Genomic DNA, 21,159 nt, shown 5'->3' with positions numbered 1-21,159 from the left:
TAGAATTCTGTCCTATCCTTTACTATTTAGCTAGAAGTGCCTCTTTTGCTAAATCCTGTTTTTCTGCCTGCGTGTGTCTTCCTCTTGTACTCACAGTCAATATTTGTGGGGGGCTGTCTATCCTTTGGGGTACTGCTCTGAGGCAAGATAGAATTCCCATTTCTATCTATACGGGTATTTAGTTCTCTGGCTGTGTCGAGGTGTCTAGTACTCGTTAGATACATCCCACGGCTACTTCTAGTTGCGGTGTTAGTTTAGGGTTTGCGGTCAGTATAGGTACCACCTCTCCTGAGAAAGTCTTTCATGCGGCTCCAAGGTTACCAGATCATAACAAATGTCCAACCATCTGTTCGTGACCTTAAGCTGAAGTGCACTTGGGTTATGCAGAAAGACAATGATCCAAAACACGCCAGCAAGTCCACTTCTGAATGGCTTAAGAAAAAGAAAATTAAGACTTTGGAGTGGCCTAGTCCAAGTCCTGACCTTAATCCGATTGAGATGCTGTGGCATGACCTTAAAAATGCTCAGAAACCCTACAATATTGCTGAATTACAACAATTCTGCAAAGATGAGTGGGCCAAAATTCCTCCAGAGCATTGTAAAAGACTCATTGCCAGTTATTGCAAATGCTTGATTGCAGTTGTTGCTGCTAAGGGTGGCACAACCAGTTATTAGGTTTAGGGAACAACCACTTTTTCATACAGGGCCTTATAGGTTTGGATTTCTTTTTTCTTTAATAATAAAGACCTTCATTTAAAAACTGCATTTTGTGTTTACTTGTGTTATCTTTGTCTAATATTGAAATTTGATCTGCAAAATTTAAGTGTGACAAACATGCAAAAGAATAGGAAATCAAGAGGGGAAAAAACTTTCACACAACTGTACACATGCACATACACACATACAAGTATTTAGGCAGCCAACAATTGTCAAGTTCTCCCACTTAAAAAGATGAGAGAGGCCTGTAATTGACATAATAGGTAGACCACAACTATGACCACAAAAAATGAGAAAACAAATTCAGAAAATCACCTTGTCTGATTTGGCAAGATTTATTTTGCAAATTATGGTGGAAAATAAGTATTTGGTCATTAACAAAAGTTCATCTCAATATTTTGTTATATATCCTTTGTTGGCAATGACAGAGGTAAAATGTTTTCTGTAAGTCTTCACAAGATTGGCACACTGGTGGTATGTTTGCCCATTCCTCCTTGCAGATCTCCTCTAGAGCAGTGATGTTTTGGGCGTGTCACTGGGCAACACAGACTTTCAACTCCCTCCAAAGGTTTTCTATGGGGTTGAGATCTGGAGACTGGCTAGGCCACTGCAGGACCTTCATTTGCTTCTTACAAAGCCACTCCTTCTTTTCCTTGGTGGTGTGCTTGGGATCATTATCATGCTGAAAGACCCATCTTCATTTCATCTTCAGTGCCCTTGCTGATGGAAAGAGGTTTGCACTCAAAATCTCATGATACATGGCCTCATTCATTCTTTCATGTACACAAACCAGTCGTCCTGGTCCCTTTGCAGAGAAACAGCCCCAAAGCATGATGTTGCCACTCCCATGCTTCACAGTAGGTATGGCGTTCTTTGGATGCAACTCAGCATTTTGTCTCCTCCAAACACGACGAGTTTTGTTTCTATCAAACAGTGCTAGTTTGGTTTCATCAGACCATATGACATTCTCCCAATACTCTTCAATATAATCCAAATGCTCTCTCGCAAACTTCAGACGGGCCTGGTCATGTACTGGCTTAAACTGGGGGACACGTCTGGCGCTGCAGGATCTGAGTCCCTGGCTGCGTAGTGTGTTACTGATGGTAACCTTTGTTACAGTGGTCCCAGCTCTATGCAGGTCATTCATTAGGTACCCCCATGTGGTTCTGGGATTTTTGCTCACTGTTCTTGTAATCATTTTGACCCCACGGAGTGAGATCTTGCGTACAGTCCCAGATCGAGGGCGATTATCAGTGGTCTTGTATGTCTTCCATTTTCTTATTGCTCCCACAGTTGATTTCATCACACCAAGCTGCTTGCCTATTGCAGATTCATTCTTCCCAGCCTGGCGCAGGGCTACAATTTTGTTTCTGGTGTCCTTCGACATCTCTTTGGTCTTCACCATAGTGGAGTTTGATGTGTGACTGAGGTTGTGGACAGGTGTCTTTTATACTGATAAGTTCAAACAGGTGCCATTACTACAGGTAATGAGTGGAGGAAAGAGGAGCCTCTTAAAGAACAAGTTACAGGTCTGTGAGAGCCAGTAATCTTGCATGTTTTTAGGTGACCAAATACTTATTTTCCACCATAATTTGCAAAATAAATCTTGCCAAATCAGACAAGGTGATTCTCTGGATTTGTTTTCTCATTTTGACTCTCATAGTTGGGGTCTACCTATGATGTCAATTACAGGCCTCTCTCATCTTTTTAAAGGGAACTCACCTCTCCGACGCAGCCTGGACCGCTCACACGACCAATCACAAGCCGCGACGTCATCTAAGGTCTTTCAAGCGCTCATTCTTAGGAACGGAAGCTGCCGGTTACATCGGTAAGGTCCAGGCTGCGTCGGAGAGGTGAGTATATCAATATTTTTTATTTTTATTCTTTATTTTACACATTAATATGGATCCCAGGGCCTGAAGGAGAGTTTCCTCTCCTTCAGACCCTGGGAACCATACAGGATACCTTCCGATACTTGGTGTCCCATTGACTAGTATTGGTATCGGGTATCGGTATCGGCGATATCCGATACTTTTCGGGTATCGGCCGATACTATCCGATACCGATACTTTCACGTATCGGATGGTATTGCTCAACACTAATGGTGTTATTTTTGCATCAAGAATTTGTTGAAATTTAATATAATTTATTCTTCCCTCTACCTGTGAAATGTTCCCCATGCCACTGGGTGCAACACAACCCCAAAGCATGATTGATCCACCCCCATGGTTTGTGAAATGTTCTTTTCCTGAAATTCTGTCTTTTTTTTCTCCATTCATACCTTTTATCATTGTGGCCAAAGAGATCTATTTTAACTTCATCGGTCCACAGGACTTGTTCCAAAATGCATCAAGCTTGTTTAGATGTTCTTTTGCATACTTTTGATGCTGAATTTTATCATGAGAATGCAGGAAAGGTTTTCTTTTGATAACTCTTCCATGAATCACATGACCTTTCCTAACGATGTTAGTGAACAAACCATAACCAGGCTAATTAAGGTCTGAAACCTTGGTCAAAGTTATCAGAGCACACAAATCTTCAAGGATGTCTAAACTTTTGCATTGGCCTATTTTCCTTTTTGTAATTTTTAAAATGTAAAAAATTACAATATATATTTTTTTCGCCTAAAATACAAAGAAAATGTGTCATCTTTATCTTTACCCCTTTTAGAGATCATATCATTTTCAACTTGCCTAACTGTTCACAATAACTAATTTTGACCACGGATGCCCTAACTTTTACATTCCACTTGTAAGGTGGCTGTTAGACAAACGGGAGATAAACCTGGAGTAATATTTTAGTACATATAGGACTAAAAGAGGTTAATCAGCCATGACAGGTTGATTATGAGCAGCTGAAGAGTTGGGAGAGATGGCTGATCACCATATCTTCACCCCTTGGTGTGGTTCACTTTGGAAATTGAGACCTGTTTGTCTCACAGATTGCTGTGTGTATGGAGATATTCAGATAAAGGACTCAGAAGCCAGACCTTAAGCCAGGTGGGTTAACCAGAACTATTGTATGGACTTGTTGCTTTAAGGTACCTTCACACGAAACGACGCTGCAGCGATAGCGACAACGATGCCGATCGCTGCAGCGTCGCTGTTTGATCGCTGTAGAGCTGTCACACAGACCGCTCTCCAGCGACCAACGATGCCGAGGTCCCCGGGTAACCAGGGTAAACATCGGGTTACTAAGCGCAGGGCCGCGCTTAGTAACCCGATGTTTACCCTGGTTACCATCGTAAAAGTAAAAAAAAAAAAACAGTACATACTCACCATCTGATGTCCGTCAGGTCCCTTGCCGTCTGCTTCCTGCTCTGACTGAGTGCCGCCGTACAGTGAAAGCAGAGCACAGCGGTGACGTCACCGCTGTGCTGTACTTTCACTTTCACTTTGCGGCGCTCAGTCAGTGTGGGAAGCAGACGGCAAGGGACCTGACGGACATCAGATGGTGAGTATGTACTGTTTGTTTTTTTTTACGTTTACGCTGGTAACCAGGGTAAACATCGGGTTACTAAGCGCGGCCCTGCGCTTAGTAATCCAATGTTTATGCAGACAGAAAGTGTACTTGGCACCGAAGTGACACCCACTTATAAGGGATTTTACTTTGAAGATTTTTCTATAGGCTTCGGGGATAAAGCGATCCTAAGAAGACTGAGGCGGTGCTATGCATGCAATTGTAACGATCCAAACAGGTATATGAGAAGAAAGAAGGTTGCAGCACTCACCATCGGCTCTTCATTTCTTTATTCGGTGAAACAAACCTTGATAGGTTGTGGCATTAGAAAAAGGCTTAGGCGTAACGAGGGGAGCGGGGAGGTGCAGGAACGAGACGGACGACGGCCGTTTCACGCTATTGCGCTTCACATGGACCCGTAGAAGCGCAATAGCGTGAAACGGCCGTCGTCCGTCTCGTTCCTGCACCTCCCCGCTCCCCTCGTTACGCCTAAGCCTTTTTCTAATGCCACAACCTATCAAGGTTTGTTTCACCGAATAAAGAAATGAAGAGCCGATGGTGAGTAATCCAATGTTTACCCTGGTTACCAGTGTAAAATATCGCTGGTATCGTTGCTTTTGCTGTCAAACACAACGATACACGGCGATCGGACGACCAAATAAAGTTCTGAACTTTATTCAGCGACCATCGACATCACAGCAGGATCCTGATCGCTGCTGCGTGTCAAACTAAACGATATCGCTAGCCAGGACGCTGCAACGTCACGGATCGCTAGCAATATCGTTACAAAGTCGTTTCGTGTGAAGGTACCTTTAGGTTTTATTTTGTGCTAGACAAGGGCTGTATTTGAGTTTCGCGTGATGTAGTTTATGAGGACTGAAATAAACCAGCCAGTCTTTAAATAGAAATGGTTCCTGTGATATCTCAGATCATTCCCAAGTGAATAGCATTGTTACACACTGTATACTACAGTGAAGGAAATAATTATTTGATCCCTTGCTGATTTTGTAAGTTTGCTGACTGACAAAGACATGAACAGTCTATAATTTTATGGTTAGGTTAATTTTAACATTAAGAGATAGAATATAAATAAAAATCCAGAAAATCACATTGTATAAATTTATTTGCATTTTGCAATGTGAAATAAGTATTCCCGTACCAACCATTAAGAGTTCTGGCTCCTACAGGGCAGTTACAAGCTCCTAATCAGCTTGTCACCTGCATTAAAGACAGCTATCTTACATTGTCACCTTTATAAAAAGACTCCTGTCCAAAGACTCAATTAATCAGTCAGACTCTAACCTCTACAATATGGGCAAGACCAAAGAGCTTTATAAGGATGTCAGGGACAAGATCTTAGCTGAAACATGTTGGTTGTTCATCCCAGGTGACCAGGATCCATGTCTATTTTAATGTACTACTGTACCGAATAAAAGTTTTTTTTTTCACACTTTTTTTTTTTTTTTTTACAAAAAAGATGACTTTCCTTCTTGATTTCATCACTGAAGGTTTCTTCATCCACCTTTTTCGCTGATGTTCAAGACTGAGACGGCTCTTGGCAATGTTACTTCATCCATCAAGGTACTGCAATAGGTAATGAGCTGATGTATTTTCCCCACTATTTTCCCTCTATTGTTTTCTCATATATACCAGAGGGGAGTGGCCAACACAGAACAGCTGAGACAATTCAGGATGGAGAGCTCCAGGACATCAACTGAACTGATCAACCCTTGCCAAGACAGAGCAAAGAAATCTTGCACTGTTTAATAGAATGGTGAAGCAGTTCTAATTAAGTGCAGGAGTTCGTGTATCCAGACGCCATGATTTTCTGGCCCTTCTCTGTTGCAGTATCCCAGTGACATCATGACCATTTTCTATTTGATAATAGAATAATCTGAGAACTACTAAGAGTCAATGCCAAAAAATTAATGTATTTTCCGAAACTATGACCAGTGATACATTCTACCAACGTTTCGGCCTTTAGGGCATTTTCTATTTGAGAGGGCCCCCTTTTTCTTTAGGCCCTGGTCTTCAGACTATCAAGATCTTCAGTAAGAAAATTAGCACTGCACGTAATCAATGTTAAAGAAAAATTAGACATTATAAACTTACTTGTTGGTATTCTTTTTTACAATGAGGATCTGAATGGACATTGACTCTGTTGTCTGTAACTTTTATTTTAGTTTCACAAATCAGTTGAGGCTAGAAGTAAGCAAAAAAGAATATCAGGAAGTAACGGGTTGTCATGTTTATTTGCACAGCCACATGAAACAAGCCATGTAAAATTGTGAAGGTTGTAACACAGAGATAACACCTATCCATATGTCCTATATGGGCTAGAACAGAGAGCTAATCTGTAAGGGCTTATGCACATGACTATAAAAATCAGACTAGTGCCATCTTTTGTTTTGACAAATAGAATTCCTCCCCATGTTATTCTATGGGGCTGTGCAGATTTCTGTCCAAGGAAAAAAAATCACAGCAAGCATGAACCCATTCATGTTTATGGGTCAATGGAAAATATTGGACTGCATTCGGGTGACAACAGAGTGTGGTCTGATTTTCATGGATTGACAGAATGAAGAAGATGGAAAAATTTGTTCTTATTCTCCACATCAGAGAAAATCGTATCACACTCTGCTAAAACTCAGATTTTGATCAAAGTGTGATTAGCATAATCGGACCTATTATCTCAGATGAAAGAAAAACGGTTGTGTGACCCTAGCCTAAGGCAGGTGTCACACTTGCGAGTGTGATGCGAGAAGCTCGCACGAGTCTCTCGCATCAATACCCGACACTGCCGCCAGCACTTGGGATCGGAGTGTTCAGCTGCATAGAAATACATGCAGCCGCATGCAAAAGTGATTCTAGTGAACATCATTTGAATGACAGTTGCTAGGGGAATTTATAGATAGAATTGCTATTCCCAGTAATGACTGCTGATGATGGTGCCACAATAGTGCAATCTGATGTAATGATCGTCTTTCATTGAAACAGGGAAAATGATGTAATTTGTGGGGCCGGCATTGGTAGCTACTTTTCCTGCATGTTGGATAATCTTTTTACAATGTGCACTGGCAGTGCATTCTCTTGCAGGCTCAATACTTCTGATTAGAGGGTGTGAGTGAGCATGTAAGGAGGTGTAAGGAGATAGACCGGACCGCGGGTACCTGCATTCCGGGTCCGGAACTGAAAGGGCTGCATCCTCTTTCCAGGGGGAAGCCTGAGGGAGGCGGACCTTCCCCTGCTGCCAGAGGGAGACCTGAGAGAGATGGGGCTTCCTGCTGAGAGGATGGGATGGGGAGAGCCTAGAAAGAGCGCGCAGCCGCAGGAGTATAAGAAGGAAAAGCTCTCTCTGAGGGTTGGGTTAGCGCCAAGTAAATGCAGCGCACAGAGTGGTGACCAGCGCGCTCTGCTTCCTCCACCTGAGAGTGCTGGGCCTGTGACAGGCCGTGCTGCTGCTGTCCAGGATAGGAGCTGCAGTACTGGGGGGATTAGCCAAGCCAGCAATCAAGAGCCAAACCAGCAGGGCCGTGCAAAGCCGTGCCAGCAGAGTGGAGCTGTGCAGAGCCATGCGGAGCTAAGCCAGGTGCCTTACCTGGCATGATAGTGAGTACCACGCACGCTCTGCCCAAGTGTGACCGCATACTTGACAGACCCCTGCATACAGGTCCACTTTGTGGACGACCGACTGTCAGCTCCCCGCTACCCTCCACGCTAGGAGGTGACCCTAGTTGAAGGCAGAGACTGCACTGAGTGTGTGACGCAGAGAGAGAAACAGATGGCTAGGCCAGAGCCTCTCTACCAAGGACTCGTGTACACCGCGGAGCGAAGTCACGTTCCGGCAGTTCCCAATACTAGACTCAGTACCGTGCTAAATACGTTTTGAGCACAGGAAATCTTCCTAACTCCCAGAGACTGCAATGAGACGACCTGCGCCGCTGTTGTCGGTGCCACCATTGGAATCTTGAATTTCCTCACATTAGAAGTCTACAGTCCAATAAGTTTAACCTCTTTATTACTGAACTTCCGTTTGTCCCCATCCTACCCTGCCATCATCCTAGTTCTGCTCCATTCATTACCTTCACCCTTCAATCCCCTACTCCCTGCGAGGAGTATTCTTCTTTGTTAAATAAATACTTTAACTCTTGGTCTGCCTCCTGTCCATGGCGACATCCCGCGTTCCTGCGATTTCTACACATGGTCACTGTGCATATTGCACAGTAACAAGAATCTAATAAGCATGCATTGGAACTGACAAGCAAGGCATGCTCAGTAGAGCAGAGATTAGCACAGCCACTGAAATGGAGGTCACTGATTATGCTTTATTTCAGGAAGGCCACAGACTCTTCCCCTGATGGCGATTGATTTAATTATCCCAGCATGTGTACAGGTAACCGGTTGTTACAGTGATGTTGCCTTCCTTTCGGGGAGGGCGATATCATGCTTGGAGGCAAGGAGGATTCCCTTTACCAGGTAACGCACCTACATACAACACATTCTGAATCCAGGCCAGAAGGGGGAGCTCAGAACCCGGATTCAGGGGAGCTTCCCCAGCTTTAAGTGTTCTGTTCTGGAGGAAGAGTTAGTTCAGTCTGGAGCAGACAGTGAAGGGAGAGGAATGGAGAGCAGATAGCGGAGCCGTGCAGCCAAGACTGAGCTGCAGCTCCAGGGAAGGAAATGAACTCGAGGGGTTGAATGTAGTGAAGCATCAGACATAAAAAGCACAGGAGAAAGAAAGGGGGCTCAGAGGGGAACTGTGACCGGGCACCCTCAGAGCCGAAGTGCAGGAACCAGGCACCGGGAGCCTGAGGCTGTGTTGTACTCCAGGTCGCACGGCAGAACCGGAGGGCATAGCACTTTATGTTATTTGCCCACACCCACACCTGAAGGTGCAGCAGTACACTAAGAGCCCGGGTCGTGATAGAGACCCTATAAAAAGGCTCATACTGCCCACCATACGGGTAACTGTCCGAGGACATGAGAGAGAGGACTTTGTACGGAAGCCACAGGCAGCAAGGACCTCGCATACTAGCGCGAGTAGGAAGGCTTATGGACCTCTCCTGGGAGAGGGATCACCTTTGCCTCCAAGCCGGCCGGACCACATCACCACCTATTCCTGGTACCCTGGACTGTGGACTACTACCATCAGTAAACCAGGTAAAGACGTTAGAACTCTGTATCCTCTATTTATTTGCCGGCATACACTACCTCTATCCAGCACACTGGGAGCCCAAGGGGACCCCGCTTCACCTGTGGGAAGCGTCACCATCTATGCTGCAGTAATATTACCCCAGAGGACCCGCAGCATCGGTCCCTACTGACCGAGAACCACAGGTAGGGTTACGAACACAAACTTTACAAATCCCCTTAAAAGATGTTTCCCCCTTTAATTGAGCACCAAGGGCCACGGACCAGGTGGCAGCCACCGTGACATCCCCTTTAAGTGCGACCGGACCCGGTACCGAGTATCCCCATTGCCGGTGGGCGACTGACATGCACTGGCATACTCAAACGTAGCATCATCAATGAGGAATTGGTAAACAAAAAAAAACAAGCAGTTAGAGTAGAGTGGGACTGGTGTTGTGGATTCTGTTGGTGGGCTCCCTCTGGTGGTTACTGCTGGTACTGGGTGACTTTGGTGGGTTGCGGCCTTTGGTTTCCACCTGTCCATCAGAGGCTGGGTGTTTCCTATTTTACCTGGCCTTTCTGTCATTCCCTTGCCGGCTATCAATGTATTCAGATGTGCTCTGTTTGGTTCCTGCCTACCTGCTCCCAGATCTTTCAGGATAAGCTAAGTGCTGATTTTCAGTTGTTTGTTTTTTTGTCCAGCTTGCTTTTATGTCTCTATGCTAGCTGGTAGCTCTAGTGGACTGAGGTTCTCCCCATGTGCCATGAGTTGGCACATGGGTTCTTGTAATCTCAGGATGGTTTTTTTGATTAGGGTTTTTTGCTGACCGCTCAGTCCCCTTTTGTATCGTTCTGCTTTCTAGTTTACAGCGGGCCTCAATTTGCTAACCTATATATATCATCTCTATGTGTGTGCCTTCCTCTCATTTCACCGTCAATACATGTGGGGGGCAACTATACCTTTTGGGGTTAATTCCTCTGGAGGCAAGTGAGGTCTTTATTTTCTCTGCAGTGCTAGTTAGCTCTTAGGCTGGTGCGTGGCGTCTAGAACCAACGTAGGCACGCTCCCTGGCTATCTCTAGTTGCGTTTGTCAGGCGTAGGGCAGCGGTCAGCCCAGGTTCCATCACCCTAGAGCTCGTCCGTTATTTATTTGTACTTTGCTTGTCCAGTGCTATCCCTAGCCATTGGGATTCATGACAGTATAGCCGGCCCACAAAGTGTTAATTGTTTGGGCTGAAGCAGGAGAAAAAGAAGTGTTTAAGGGAAATTTTTTTTTTTTTTTTTTCCCTTCAGAGTTTTGCTGCCTAGCACTTAATTGCTGTCTAGCTGCTTCTTACCTCCTCTTAACCCTTGAATGGCTCTGATCTTAGCTGTTTAACATGGATGTCCAGAGTTTGGCTTCCAGCCTGAGTAATCTCGCGGCAAAAGTTCAAAACATACAGGATTTTGTTGTTCACACTCCCATGTCTGAACCTAGAATTCCTATTCCAGAGTTCTTTTCTGGAGATAGATCTACCTTCCTGAATTTCAGGAACAATTGTAAATTGTTTCTTTCTTTAAAATCTCGCTCCTCTGGAGACCCTGCTCAACAGGTCAAGATTGTAATATCTTTCCTGCGGGGCGACCCTCAGAATTGGGCATTTGCATTGGCACCAGGGGATCCTGCATTGCTCAGTGTGGATGCGTTTTTTCTGGCATTGGGATTGCTCTATGAGGAACCTAACCTAGAGATTCAGGCTGAAAAGGCTTTATTAGCCCTCTCTCAGGGGCATGATGAAGCGGAAATATATTGTCAAAAATTTCGGAAATGGTCGGTGCTTACTCAGTGGAATGAGTGCGCCCTGGCTGCAAACTTCAGAAATGGTCTTTCTGAGGCCATTAAGGATATTATGGTGGGGTTCCCTACGCCTACAGGTCTGAATGAGTCTATGGCTATGGCCATTCAGATTGATCGGCGTTTACGGGAGCGCAAACCCGTGCACCAGTTGGCGGTGTCTTCTGAACAGGCACCTGAGACTATGCAATGTGATAGAATTCAGTCCAGAAGTGAACGGCAAAATTATCGGCGGAAAAATGGATTGTGTTTTTATTGTGGTGATTCAGCTCATGTTATATCAGCATGCTCTAAACGCACAAAAAGGGTTGATAAATCTTTTGCCATTGGTACTCTGCAGCCTAAGTTCATTTTGTCTGTGACTCTGATTTTTTCACTGTCTTCCATTTCCGTCGATGCCTATGTGGATTCGGGCGCTGCCCTGAGTCTTATGGATTGGTCATTTGCTAAACGCTGCGGTTTTACTCTGGAGCCTCTGGAAGTTCCTATTCCTCTGAAGGGAATTGACTCTACACCATTGGCTATGAATAAACCGCAGTATTGGACACAAGTGACCATGCGCATGACTCCCGTTCATCAGGAGGTGATTCGCTTCCTTGTACTGTATAATTTACATGATGTACTAGTGCTTGGTCTGCCATGGTTACAAACTCATAATCCTGTCCTGGACTGGAAAACAATGTCTGTGTTAAGCTGGGGATGTCAGGGGGTTCATGATGATGCACCTCCGATTTCAATCAGTTCATCTACTCCTTCTGAGATCCCTGCGTTTTTGTCTGACTATAGGGATGTTTTTGAGGAGCCTAAGCTCAATTCGCTCCCTCCTCATAGAGATTGTGACTGTGCTATAGAATTGATTCCTGGCAGTAAGTTCCCTAAGGGTCGTTTATTTAATCTGTCACTGCCAGAGCATACTGCTATGCGGAATTATATTAAGGAGTCCTTGGAAAAGGGACATATTCGTCCATCTTCGTCCCCTCTGGGAGCAGGTTTTTTTTCGTGGCCAAAAAAGATGGTTCCCTGAGGCCTTGTATTGATTATCGCCTTCTGAATAAGATTACAGTCAAATATCAGTATCCATTGCCATTATTGACTGATTTGTTTGCTCGCATTAAGGGGGCTAGGTGGTTCACTAAGATAGATCTTCGCGGTGCGTATAATCTGGTGCGGATAAAACAGGGTGATGAGTGGAAAACCGCATTTAATACGCCTGAGGGCCATTTTGAGTATTTGGTAATGCCTTTTGGACTCTCCAATGCTCCGTCAGTCTTTCAGTCCTTTATGCACAATATTTTCCGTGAATATCTGGATAAGTTTATGATTGTGTATTTGGATGATATTTTGGTGTTTTCTGATGACTGGGAGTCTCATGTTCTACAGGTCAGGAAGGTGTTTCAGGTTCTGCGGGCCAATTCTCTGTTTGTGAAGGGCTCAAAGTGTCTCTTCGGAGTCCAGAAGATTTCTTTTTTGGGGTACATTTTTTCTCCTTCTACTATTGAGATGGATCCCGTCAAGGTTCAGGCGATTTGTGACTGGACACAACCTACATCTGTCAAGAGCCTTCAGAAGTTCTTGGGGTTTGCTAATTTTTATCGTCGGTTCATTGCTAATTTTTCCAGTATTGTTAAACCTTTGACTGATTTGACTAAAAAGGGTGCTGATGTTGCTGATTGGTCTCCTGCGGCCGTGGAGGCCTTTCAGGAACTTAAGCGCCGGTTTTCTTCTGCTCCTGTGTTGTGTCAACCAGATGTTTCACTTCCTTTTCAGGTTGAGGTTGATGCTTCCGAGATTGGAGCGGGGGCGGTTTTGTCACAGAGAAGTTCTAATGGCTCGGTGATGAAGCCATGTGCATTCTTCTCTAGAAAATTCTCGCCCGCCGAGCGCAATTATGATGTGGGTAATCGGGAGCTTTTGGCCATGAAGTGGGCATTTGAGGAGTGGCGTCATTGGCTTGAGGGTGCTAAACATCGTGTGGTGGTCTTGACTGATCACAAGAACCTTATTTACCTTGAGTCTGCCAGGCGTTTGAATCCTAGACAGGCTTGTTGGTCGTTGTTTTTTTCTCGTTTCAATTTCGTGGTTTCATACCTGCCAGGTTCAAAGAATGTGAAGGCAGATGCTCTTTCCAGGAGTTTTGTGCCTGACTCTCCTGGAGACTCTGGGCCTACTGGTATCCTTAGGAATGGGGTAATATTGTCCGCCGTATCCCCAGACTTGCGACGTGCCTTGCAGGAGTTTCAGGTGGATAAACCTGATCGTTGTCCACCAGAAAGACTGTTTGTTCCGGATGATTGGACCAGTAGAGTCATCTCCGAGGTCCATTCTTCTGTGTTGGCTGGTCATCCTGGAATATTTGGTACTAGAGACTTGGTGGCCAGGTCTTTTTGGTGGCCTTCCTTGTCTAGGGATGTGCGCACCTTTGTGCAGTCTTGTGAAGTGTGTGCTCGAGCTAAGCCTTGCTGTTCTCGGGCCAGTGGGTTGTTGTTATCCTTGCCCATTCCGAAGAGGCCTTGGACGCACATTTCCATGGATTTTATTTCTGATCTCCCGGTTTCACAGAAAATGTCCGTTATCTGGGTTGTGTGTGACCGCTTTTCTAAGATGGTTCATTTGGTGCCCTTGCCTAAGTTGCCTTCCTCCTCTGAGTTGGTCCCTTTATTTTTTCAGAACGTGGTTCGTTTGCATGGGATTCCGGAGAATATCGTTTCTGACAGGGGATCCCAGTTTGTGTCTAGATTTTGGCGGACGTTTTGTGCCAAGATGGGCATTGATTTGTCTTTTTCGTCTGCATTCCATCCTCAGACGAATGGCCAGACGGAGCGAACTAATCAGACCTTGGAAACTTATTTGAGGTGTTTTGTTTCTGCTGATCAAGATGACTGGGTTGCTTTTTTGCCACTGGCCGAATTTGCTCTTAATAATCGGGCTAGTTCTGCCACGTTGGTCTCTCCTTTTTTTTGTAATTCGGGGTTTCATCCTCGTTTTTCCTCTGGTCAGGTGGAGTCTTCGGATTGTCCTGGAGTGGACGTGGTGGTGGACAGGCTACATCAGATTTGGAATCAGGTGGTGGACAATTTGAAGTTGTCTCAGGAGAAGACTCAGCAGTTTGCTAATCGCCGTCGCCGCGTGGGTCCCCGACTTCTTGTTGGGGATTTGGTGTGGTTGTCGTCTCATTTTGTCCCTATGAAGGTCTCTTCTCCTAAGTTCAAGCCTCGGTTCATCGGTCCTTATAGGATCTCGGAGATTCTTAACCCTGTATCTTTTCGTTTGGATCTCCCAGCGTCGTTTGCTATTCATAATGTGTTCCATCGGTCGTTGTTGCGGAAGTATGAGGTGCCCGTTGTTCCTTCGGTTGAGCCTCCTGCTCCGGTGCTGGTGGAGGGAGAATTGGAGTATGTTGTTGAGAAGATCTTGGATTCTCGCGTTTCCAGACGCAAACTCCAGTATTTGGTTAAGTGGAAGGGTTATGGTCAGGAGGATAATTCCTGGGTGGTCGCTTCCGATGTTCATGCGACTGATTTGGTCCGCGCCTTCCATAGAGCTCACCCTGATCGCCCTGGGGGTTCTCGTGAGGGTTCGGTGACCCCTCCTCAAGGGGGGGGTACTGTTGTGGATTCTGTTGGTGGGCTCCCTCTGGTGGTTACTGCTGGTACTGGGTGACTTTGGTGGGTTGCAGCCTTTGGTTTCCATCTGTCCATCAGAGGCTGGGTGTTTCCTATTTTACCTGGCCTTTCTGTCATTCCCTTGCCGGCTATCAATGTATTCAGATGTGCTCTGTTTGGTTCCTGCCTACCTGCTCCCAGATCTTTCAGGATAAGCTAAGTGCTGATTTTCAGTTGTTTGGTTTTTTGTCCAGCTTGCTTTTATGTCTCTATGCTAGCTGGTAGCTCTAGTGGACTGAGGTTCTCCCCATGTGCCATGAGTTGGCACATGGGTTCTTGTAATCTCAGGATGGTTTTTTTGATTAGGGTTTTTTGCTGACCGCTCAGTCCCCTTTTGTATCGTTCTGCTTTCTAGTTTACAGCGGGCCTCAATTTGCTAACCTATATATATCATCTCTATGTGTGTGCCTTCCTCTCATTTCACCGTCAATACATGTGGGGGGCAACTATACCTTTTGGGGTTAATTCCTCTGGAGGCAAGTGAGGTCTTTATTTTCTCTGCAGTGCTAGTTAGCTCTTAGGCTGGTGCGTGGCGTCTAGAACCAACGTAGGCACGCTCCCTGGCTATCTCTAGTTGCGTTTGTCAGGCGTAGGGCAGCGGTCAGCCCAGGTTCCATCACCCTAGAGCTCGTCCGTTATTTATTTGTACTTTGCTTGTCCAGTGCTATCCCTAGCCATTGGGATTCATGACAGACTGGTAAGGACTATTTAATTAAAGTGTATTAGAAAAGAGATTAGATTATGAAATTAGATAGGCATTTAGAAATAAAATTAAGTTTAGTTCCGAACTACCACATTAATGTTTCTGGATATCTAGAAACTCGGCATGCTTTGCATGTCAATCTCTGCAAGGAGAAACAATACTTCTTGGATATCGGTCGGACGCCTCTCACACAGCCAAACCAGATCTCCACTTTGCACTGACGAGGGGCAGTACCCTGAAACACAGTGTCTGCAAATTGAGATTCTGGTTTGACTATTATCCCAAGTCATGTGACAAGGCTCGTTAAAGGGTCGACATTGACTTGTAGGATTGCTACCTTCCAATAGGAGGCACTAGAGTTCTAGTTCTCTTCCTCTCTGAAGAGACAATTTGCATAATTTGGATATCTAGATAGATTACTAATCTTTCAGTGCTGCTTAAAGACAGTCTGTCACCCCCCAAAATGCAATTTAAAGTACTTAGTCTCCAGAAAAGGTGCTTACCAAATTGAATCCCCTGCTCTGCAAGTCTCTATTGTCACTGCAGCGGCCAAAGAGGCATAAACACACAATGTCACTGCAGGTGTTTTTGATGTGCCTCTCTTGTCTGTAGTGGCAACACTGTAGAGAGTGGCCACTGCATACTGGAGAAAGGGATAAGAGCATACCTGCACTGACATTGTGTGTTGGCACTTGGCTCCTGCATGCTCAGTATGGACGTTCAAGGTCGAGGATTAAATTTGGGCAAATGAGTGGTGTCAATCAAGTAAAGTGTATGGGTGCAGCATGTTGATTGAAAAGGTGGAACAGTACACTGAGCCCTCGGTCATGCCACTGTCTGGCACCAAGGAATCCTATTAAACATTTGAAATAAAACCATTTTTCTGTCCAAATAAAGAAATACAATCTATTCTGTAGATATGAGTCTTTTATAGGGCATTAGGATTATGTAAGTCCATTAAATCGTGTTTTGGTTTGTGATAGTGCCTGACTAAATGCATATGAATTAGAGATAGCCTATTACTTCTCTGGTTTACTAAATTCTAACTTACAAATGTAACAGTTTAGGTATATTGTTAGCATTTTAAGAATTATCAGGGATAGTAGCACATTCTGTCTCACTATATTTTTCATCAAAACAACAGACAAAGCAGAATTATTGATAAACTCCATCATTAGTAAATGGGCCCTTTGGGCACTGTTGGGATTCATTGTACAATTGGAGTTCATTGTTGGCGACTTCCAAAAAATTAGAAAATGATGCACAATGTCTATCTCTCCCTTGCTCCTTTCTACCATGCTACGTCACAACATGCAGTCTTACATAATTTGTGAAAAAACAGCATCTGCATCCTTCTTACTGTTTTCTAGTGTACATGCAAATTGTCTCTTCAGAGGGGGCTAGAACTCAAGTGCCACCTATTGGAAGTAGCAATCCTAAAAGTCAATATCGACCCTCCAATGAGCCTTGCTACACGACAGGATAAAAGCCAAACCATAGTCTCAATTTCCAGACACTGTGTTTTGGGGTACTGCCCCTTGTCAGTGCAAAATTTGAGATATGGTGTGCTGGGTGGGAGGTGTCTGACCAGTATCCAAGGGGTAATGTTTTTCCTTATGGAGAGTGATAAGTCAAGGCTGCCATGTCAAGGTAAGGAGACTTTTCAGCCTTGCAATGCTCCTCTGGAAAATTAAATGCAAATTGTCTCTTCAGAGAAGAAGAGGACTAGAACTTTAGTTCTAGTTACATCTAGATAAATGTCTTGATCTGCAGGCAGCAGAAGGAGATTTACAGGCAGTTCAAAACTGCCACTTTATCCTTAAATGGGTTGTTCACTACTAGAAAAACACTATGAAAATAAACCCATGGTAATGTTAAAATAAAAAAGGAAAAAAATACTTATTGGTCCCTCATTATTATGGGGGACATTGCTTCTGATGTCTCCTGGCATTTTGTTCCTGCTTTCTTCTGAAAGACCTGAAGACTGAAGTGGGACATCAGCAACAGTACAGAGGAATGACTAAGGTGTAGTAGAATTGAATGTTAGAGTTGGAAGGGACCTCCAGGGTCATCATGTCCAACCCCCGATAAATGTTGGATTCACCAAACCATCTCAGACAGATGTCTGTCCAGCCTCTGTTTACAGACTTCCATTGATGGAGAACTCACCCCCTCTTGTGGCAGCCTCATTCCACTCATTGATTACCCTCAATGTCAAAAAGTTTTTTCTAATTGTAGTACATGCAGCTTTTTCGGGGTATGCTTCAGTTCACACTGCCCGCATTCTTCACCATATGTTGTGAAGCGATGTTTACACAGTGCGATAGAGAGACAGTGACCCAAAAGACTTCAAGATAAAACATCTTTATTTCCCAAAACTCACAAAGTATGGTAAACGTTGTCCTCTGGATCGCAGCTGGATCATCCAAACAGTCAGTATCAAAAGCTCTTGTCCTGGGCGACAGCACTGTAGTATCCTTGGATGCATCAGATGCTTTGTTTTCCTTGGTTCTGTGTTAACCTCACACAGGCCTGTATTGCATAGAGCCTCCTGCTCTGCTGCTTGCAAACCAAACACTGATACACCCAAATCTCAACTGAAAGCTTATATGTGAATTGTGGACATGGGTTACTCCCAAAACCTGGAGTAGAGGGAGAGATTCGCCCCACTACCAAACCTACAAATCTCTCAAAAAATAAAAGCCCTTGTTGGGTTTTCCTAAAATCTGACTTGGTCAAAATAGTTTGACCAAATCCATACTCTCTTTTATTCTGCCTTGTAACCACAGGTGTAGCTGTGATTACAATGCACTCCAGTGGGTTCAATATATCTCTATACTCCAAAGCCTACTTACTGGCCAAGCATTCTTCTCCACTATGCTATATTTTTTTTCAGCCGGGGTAAGTTTCCTACTCAAGTAGCTGACCGGATGTTCCTCTCTGTTCATCTCCTGTGACAGAACTGCTCCTAGGCCTACCTCTGAGGCATTTGTATGTACCATAAAACCTTGCTTGAAGTTGGGGCTGGTGAGGACAGGCTGTCTGTATAATGCTAACTTCATAGATTGGCACACTTCCTCTGTTTGGGGGTTCCATGAACCATGACCGACTTCTTTCCCTTTAAGAGATTGGTCAGAGGTGCTGATCTCCCGGTAAAATTAGGTATAAACGATTGGTAATACCCAATGATACCGAGGAATGCTCTTACCTGTTTCCGACCATTGGGGTTGTCCCTGGCAACTAGGGATCCATGGACAAGTGTCACTTGGCTCCCTGAGTCTAAGAGAGCCTCCATCTGGTACCCATTGACATATACGTGGCACAGTTGGGTTTCAACTTATTCAGTATCTGCATTTGTGGCGCAGACAGTCTTGGCATATATTGACACCCAGTGAGTAAACCCACCGTCCATGGGTTCCGCCGTCAGGGAGCTGTTGGCAGCCACAAGACCTGGTCCAAGGCACCACCAGCACCTGAAAGCGGTGGCACAGTTAGTCCTTGAGACCAATTTAGGGGAACTGATCTCCTGCCACCCTCACTCCAGGGTACCCCCTCAGTATGGGCTAAGTTCTGACTTTCCCCAGCAGAGGGACGTGACCCTTTCCCAGGCTCCTGGGCTTGCAGGAGCCGGCGTGATACCCGCAGTAGGGCATAGTCCCATTCAAAGTCCTGGGTGGCTGTATAATGCTCAATCCAGCTAACCACGTGGTCTAGGTTACCTAGGTTTCCTTGCCCTACCCAACGCTGCATGGTTGCTGGCAGAGTTCACATCTACCATTTGGGCTGGGCACAAGGTCTCAAGTGGCTGGAGCCACTTTTTGACTAGCTGCAACAAGTCAAAAGCCTGAGATGTAGGGGGTCAGGTCTCCACAAAAGACCACTGGCACACATGTTGTGTACATGTGTTAACCCCCAGTTGGGCAAGATTCTCACCTTTGAGTTTCCCACAGTGGTGGGCATCCTCCTGACTGAGGTCAAAGTAGGCCTTCTGGGTATCTCCTATTAGATACAGGCCACAATTTCAGCACAATGGGAAATTGGCAAGCTCTCGTGCTCCGCTGTGCATTCAAATGTGGCAATGAAAGCTTCCATGTCGTCCTTGGGACTCATCTTCCTTAGCGCTGACCTGACTTTGTCCCAGGCCTCTTAGTGAATCGGAGTCGACAGTGGGGGCATCTCCCTCAGAGCTGCAATCTGTTGCAGAATCAGGTCAATAGTATTCTGCTGCTGGTACAGCAGCTAATGCTGCTGATAGTGCTATTGCTGCTGCTTCTGCTGTTGCTGCTGAAACAGCTGCTGCTCGGTGAGGGCCAACTGCTTGAATATTTCCTCCATATTGTCCACAGGCCTGAATTGGAACTTTGCAGGCTTAATCATGGGCGTGCAGCTTTTTCGAGGTATGCCTTAGTTCACACTGCTCGCATTCTAAACCATATGTAGTGCAGCGATGTTTACACAGTGAGATAGAGAGACAGTGACCCAACAGAGTTCAACATAAAACGTCATTATTTCCAAAAACTGACAAAGTAAGGTAAACGTTGTCCTCTTCATCGCAGCCGAGTCATCAAAACAGTCGGTATCAAAAACTGTTGCTGAGGGCGACAGCACCGCCGAATCCCTCTTGAGTGCATCAGAAGCTTTGTTTTATGTGGCTCTGTGTTAACCTCACACAGGCCTGTATTGCATGGAGTCTCCTGCTCTACAGCTTGCAAATCAAACACTGACACACCCAAATCTCAACTCAGAAATGTTAACATTTACCAAGACTTCACCGGTAAAAGTCCAATTTTACTTTTCATTTTGAGCTTTTACCGACGGCCTCGGTGAATGTCCAGATTGACCAGTAAATCCTAGGTTTTACCGTCCTTCTGACTTTTACAGTAACATATATAACACCCTTATTCCCTTATTATGAGTTGTCCTATGAATAAGGGTGTTGTATACAGCAGAAACGCATCAGGTTTCTGAGGTTTCATTTTTTATCATGTTTTAAAGTTTTTTCTAATAAATAGTAAATTTTATTCTCCTGTTGGACGTGCCGGTGGATTTCCCTTTTCTTTTTTCCTAATAAAAGTTACATTTTAGAAAGGGTTTTTCTAAGTATAAATAAAAAACAAAACTAGATACCCAGTACGTGAAGGTGCAAAAGTGCTTAAAATATGAAAAAACAGAAATTAGCAATATATAAAGGGGCTAAATAAAGCCTTGGGGCAAACAAGATAATTCAAATTATCCCATTAGGCTACCCGTATTGCCAGTATGGTATTGTTCTGGTTAATACACATCTTTGCTTCAAAAATTATATTCCACGCAAAGATTAGCCCACATAGCTTCGGTGCCTCAGAAAAAACTAATCCTATAAAAACCAGGGCAGCTGATGAGTAGCTAGCTCCCTACAATAATATGTCATAATAGTAAAACTCTATCGTGCTCGAAGTAGGAAGGATGTGAACCTTTCCCAATCTCACTCAGCCGATGTGCAGAAATGAGTGATCTGGCACCCTAAGATTACGAGAATTGGCGCCCCCGCTCGTATGACGACTCTCCCTCCACTCCTATTTCACCCTATAAGGCGTATGGTCAGAAAAAAGTAAGCCAGATGGCCTGTATCCACTGTTTTTAAATGCTGTTGAAAAAAAAACCCTATGTGTAA

At 44.7% G+C, this 21,159-nt stretch overlaps 1 protein-coding gene across 2 annotated transcripts in view; it reads right to left on the bottom strand.

Moving 5' to 3' along the window:
- The window catches only part of LOC143808113 (T-kininogen 1-like), a 252,889-nt gene that overhangs the window by 28,315 nt on the left and 203,415 nt on the right, over positions 1–21,159 (bottom strand). Inside the window, exon 9 of one of the 2 annotated variants that reach the window (XM_077290418.1) lies at positions 6,289–6,378. The exons of the other annotated variant lie outside the window; for it this stretch is intronic. Within the exon in view, the coding sequence (XP_077146533.1) occupies positions 6,289–6,378 (90 nt within the window). The remainder of the gene's footprint in view (positions 1–6,288; positions 6,379–21,159) is intronic. 2 annotated transcript variants of the gene reach the window in all.

The sequence above is a fragment of the Ranitomeya variabilis genome, chromosome 2 (assembly GCF_051348905.1).
Source record: "Ranitomeya variabilis isolate aRanVar5 chromosome 2, aRanVar5.hap1, whole genome shotgun sequence".
In the NCBI taxonomy this organism is placed as follows: Eukaryota; Metazoa; Chordata; class Amphibia; order Anura; family Dendrobatidae; genus Ranitomeya; species Ranitomeya variabilis.
Note: the sequence above shows the minus strand (reverse complement) of the source record. Positions and strands in the feature narration are given on the sequence as shown.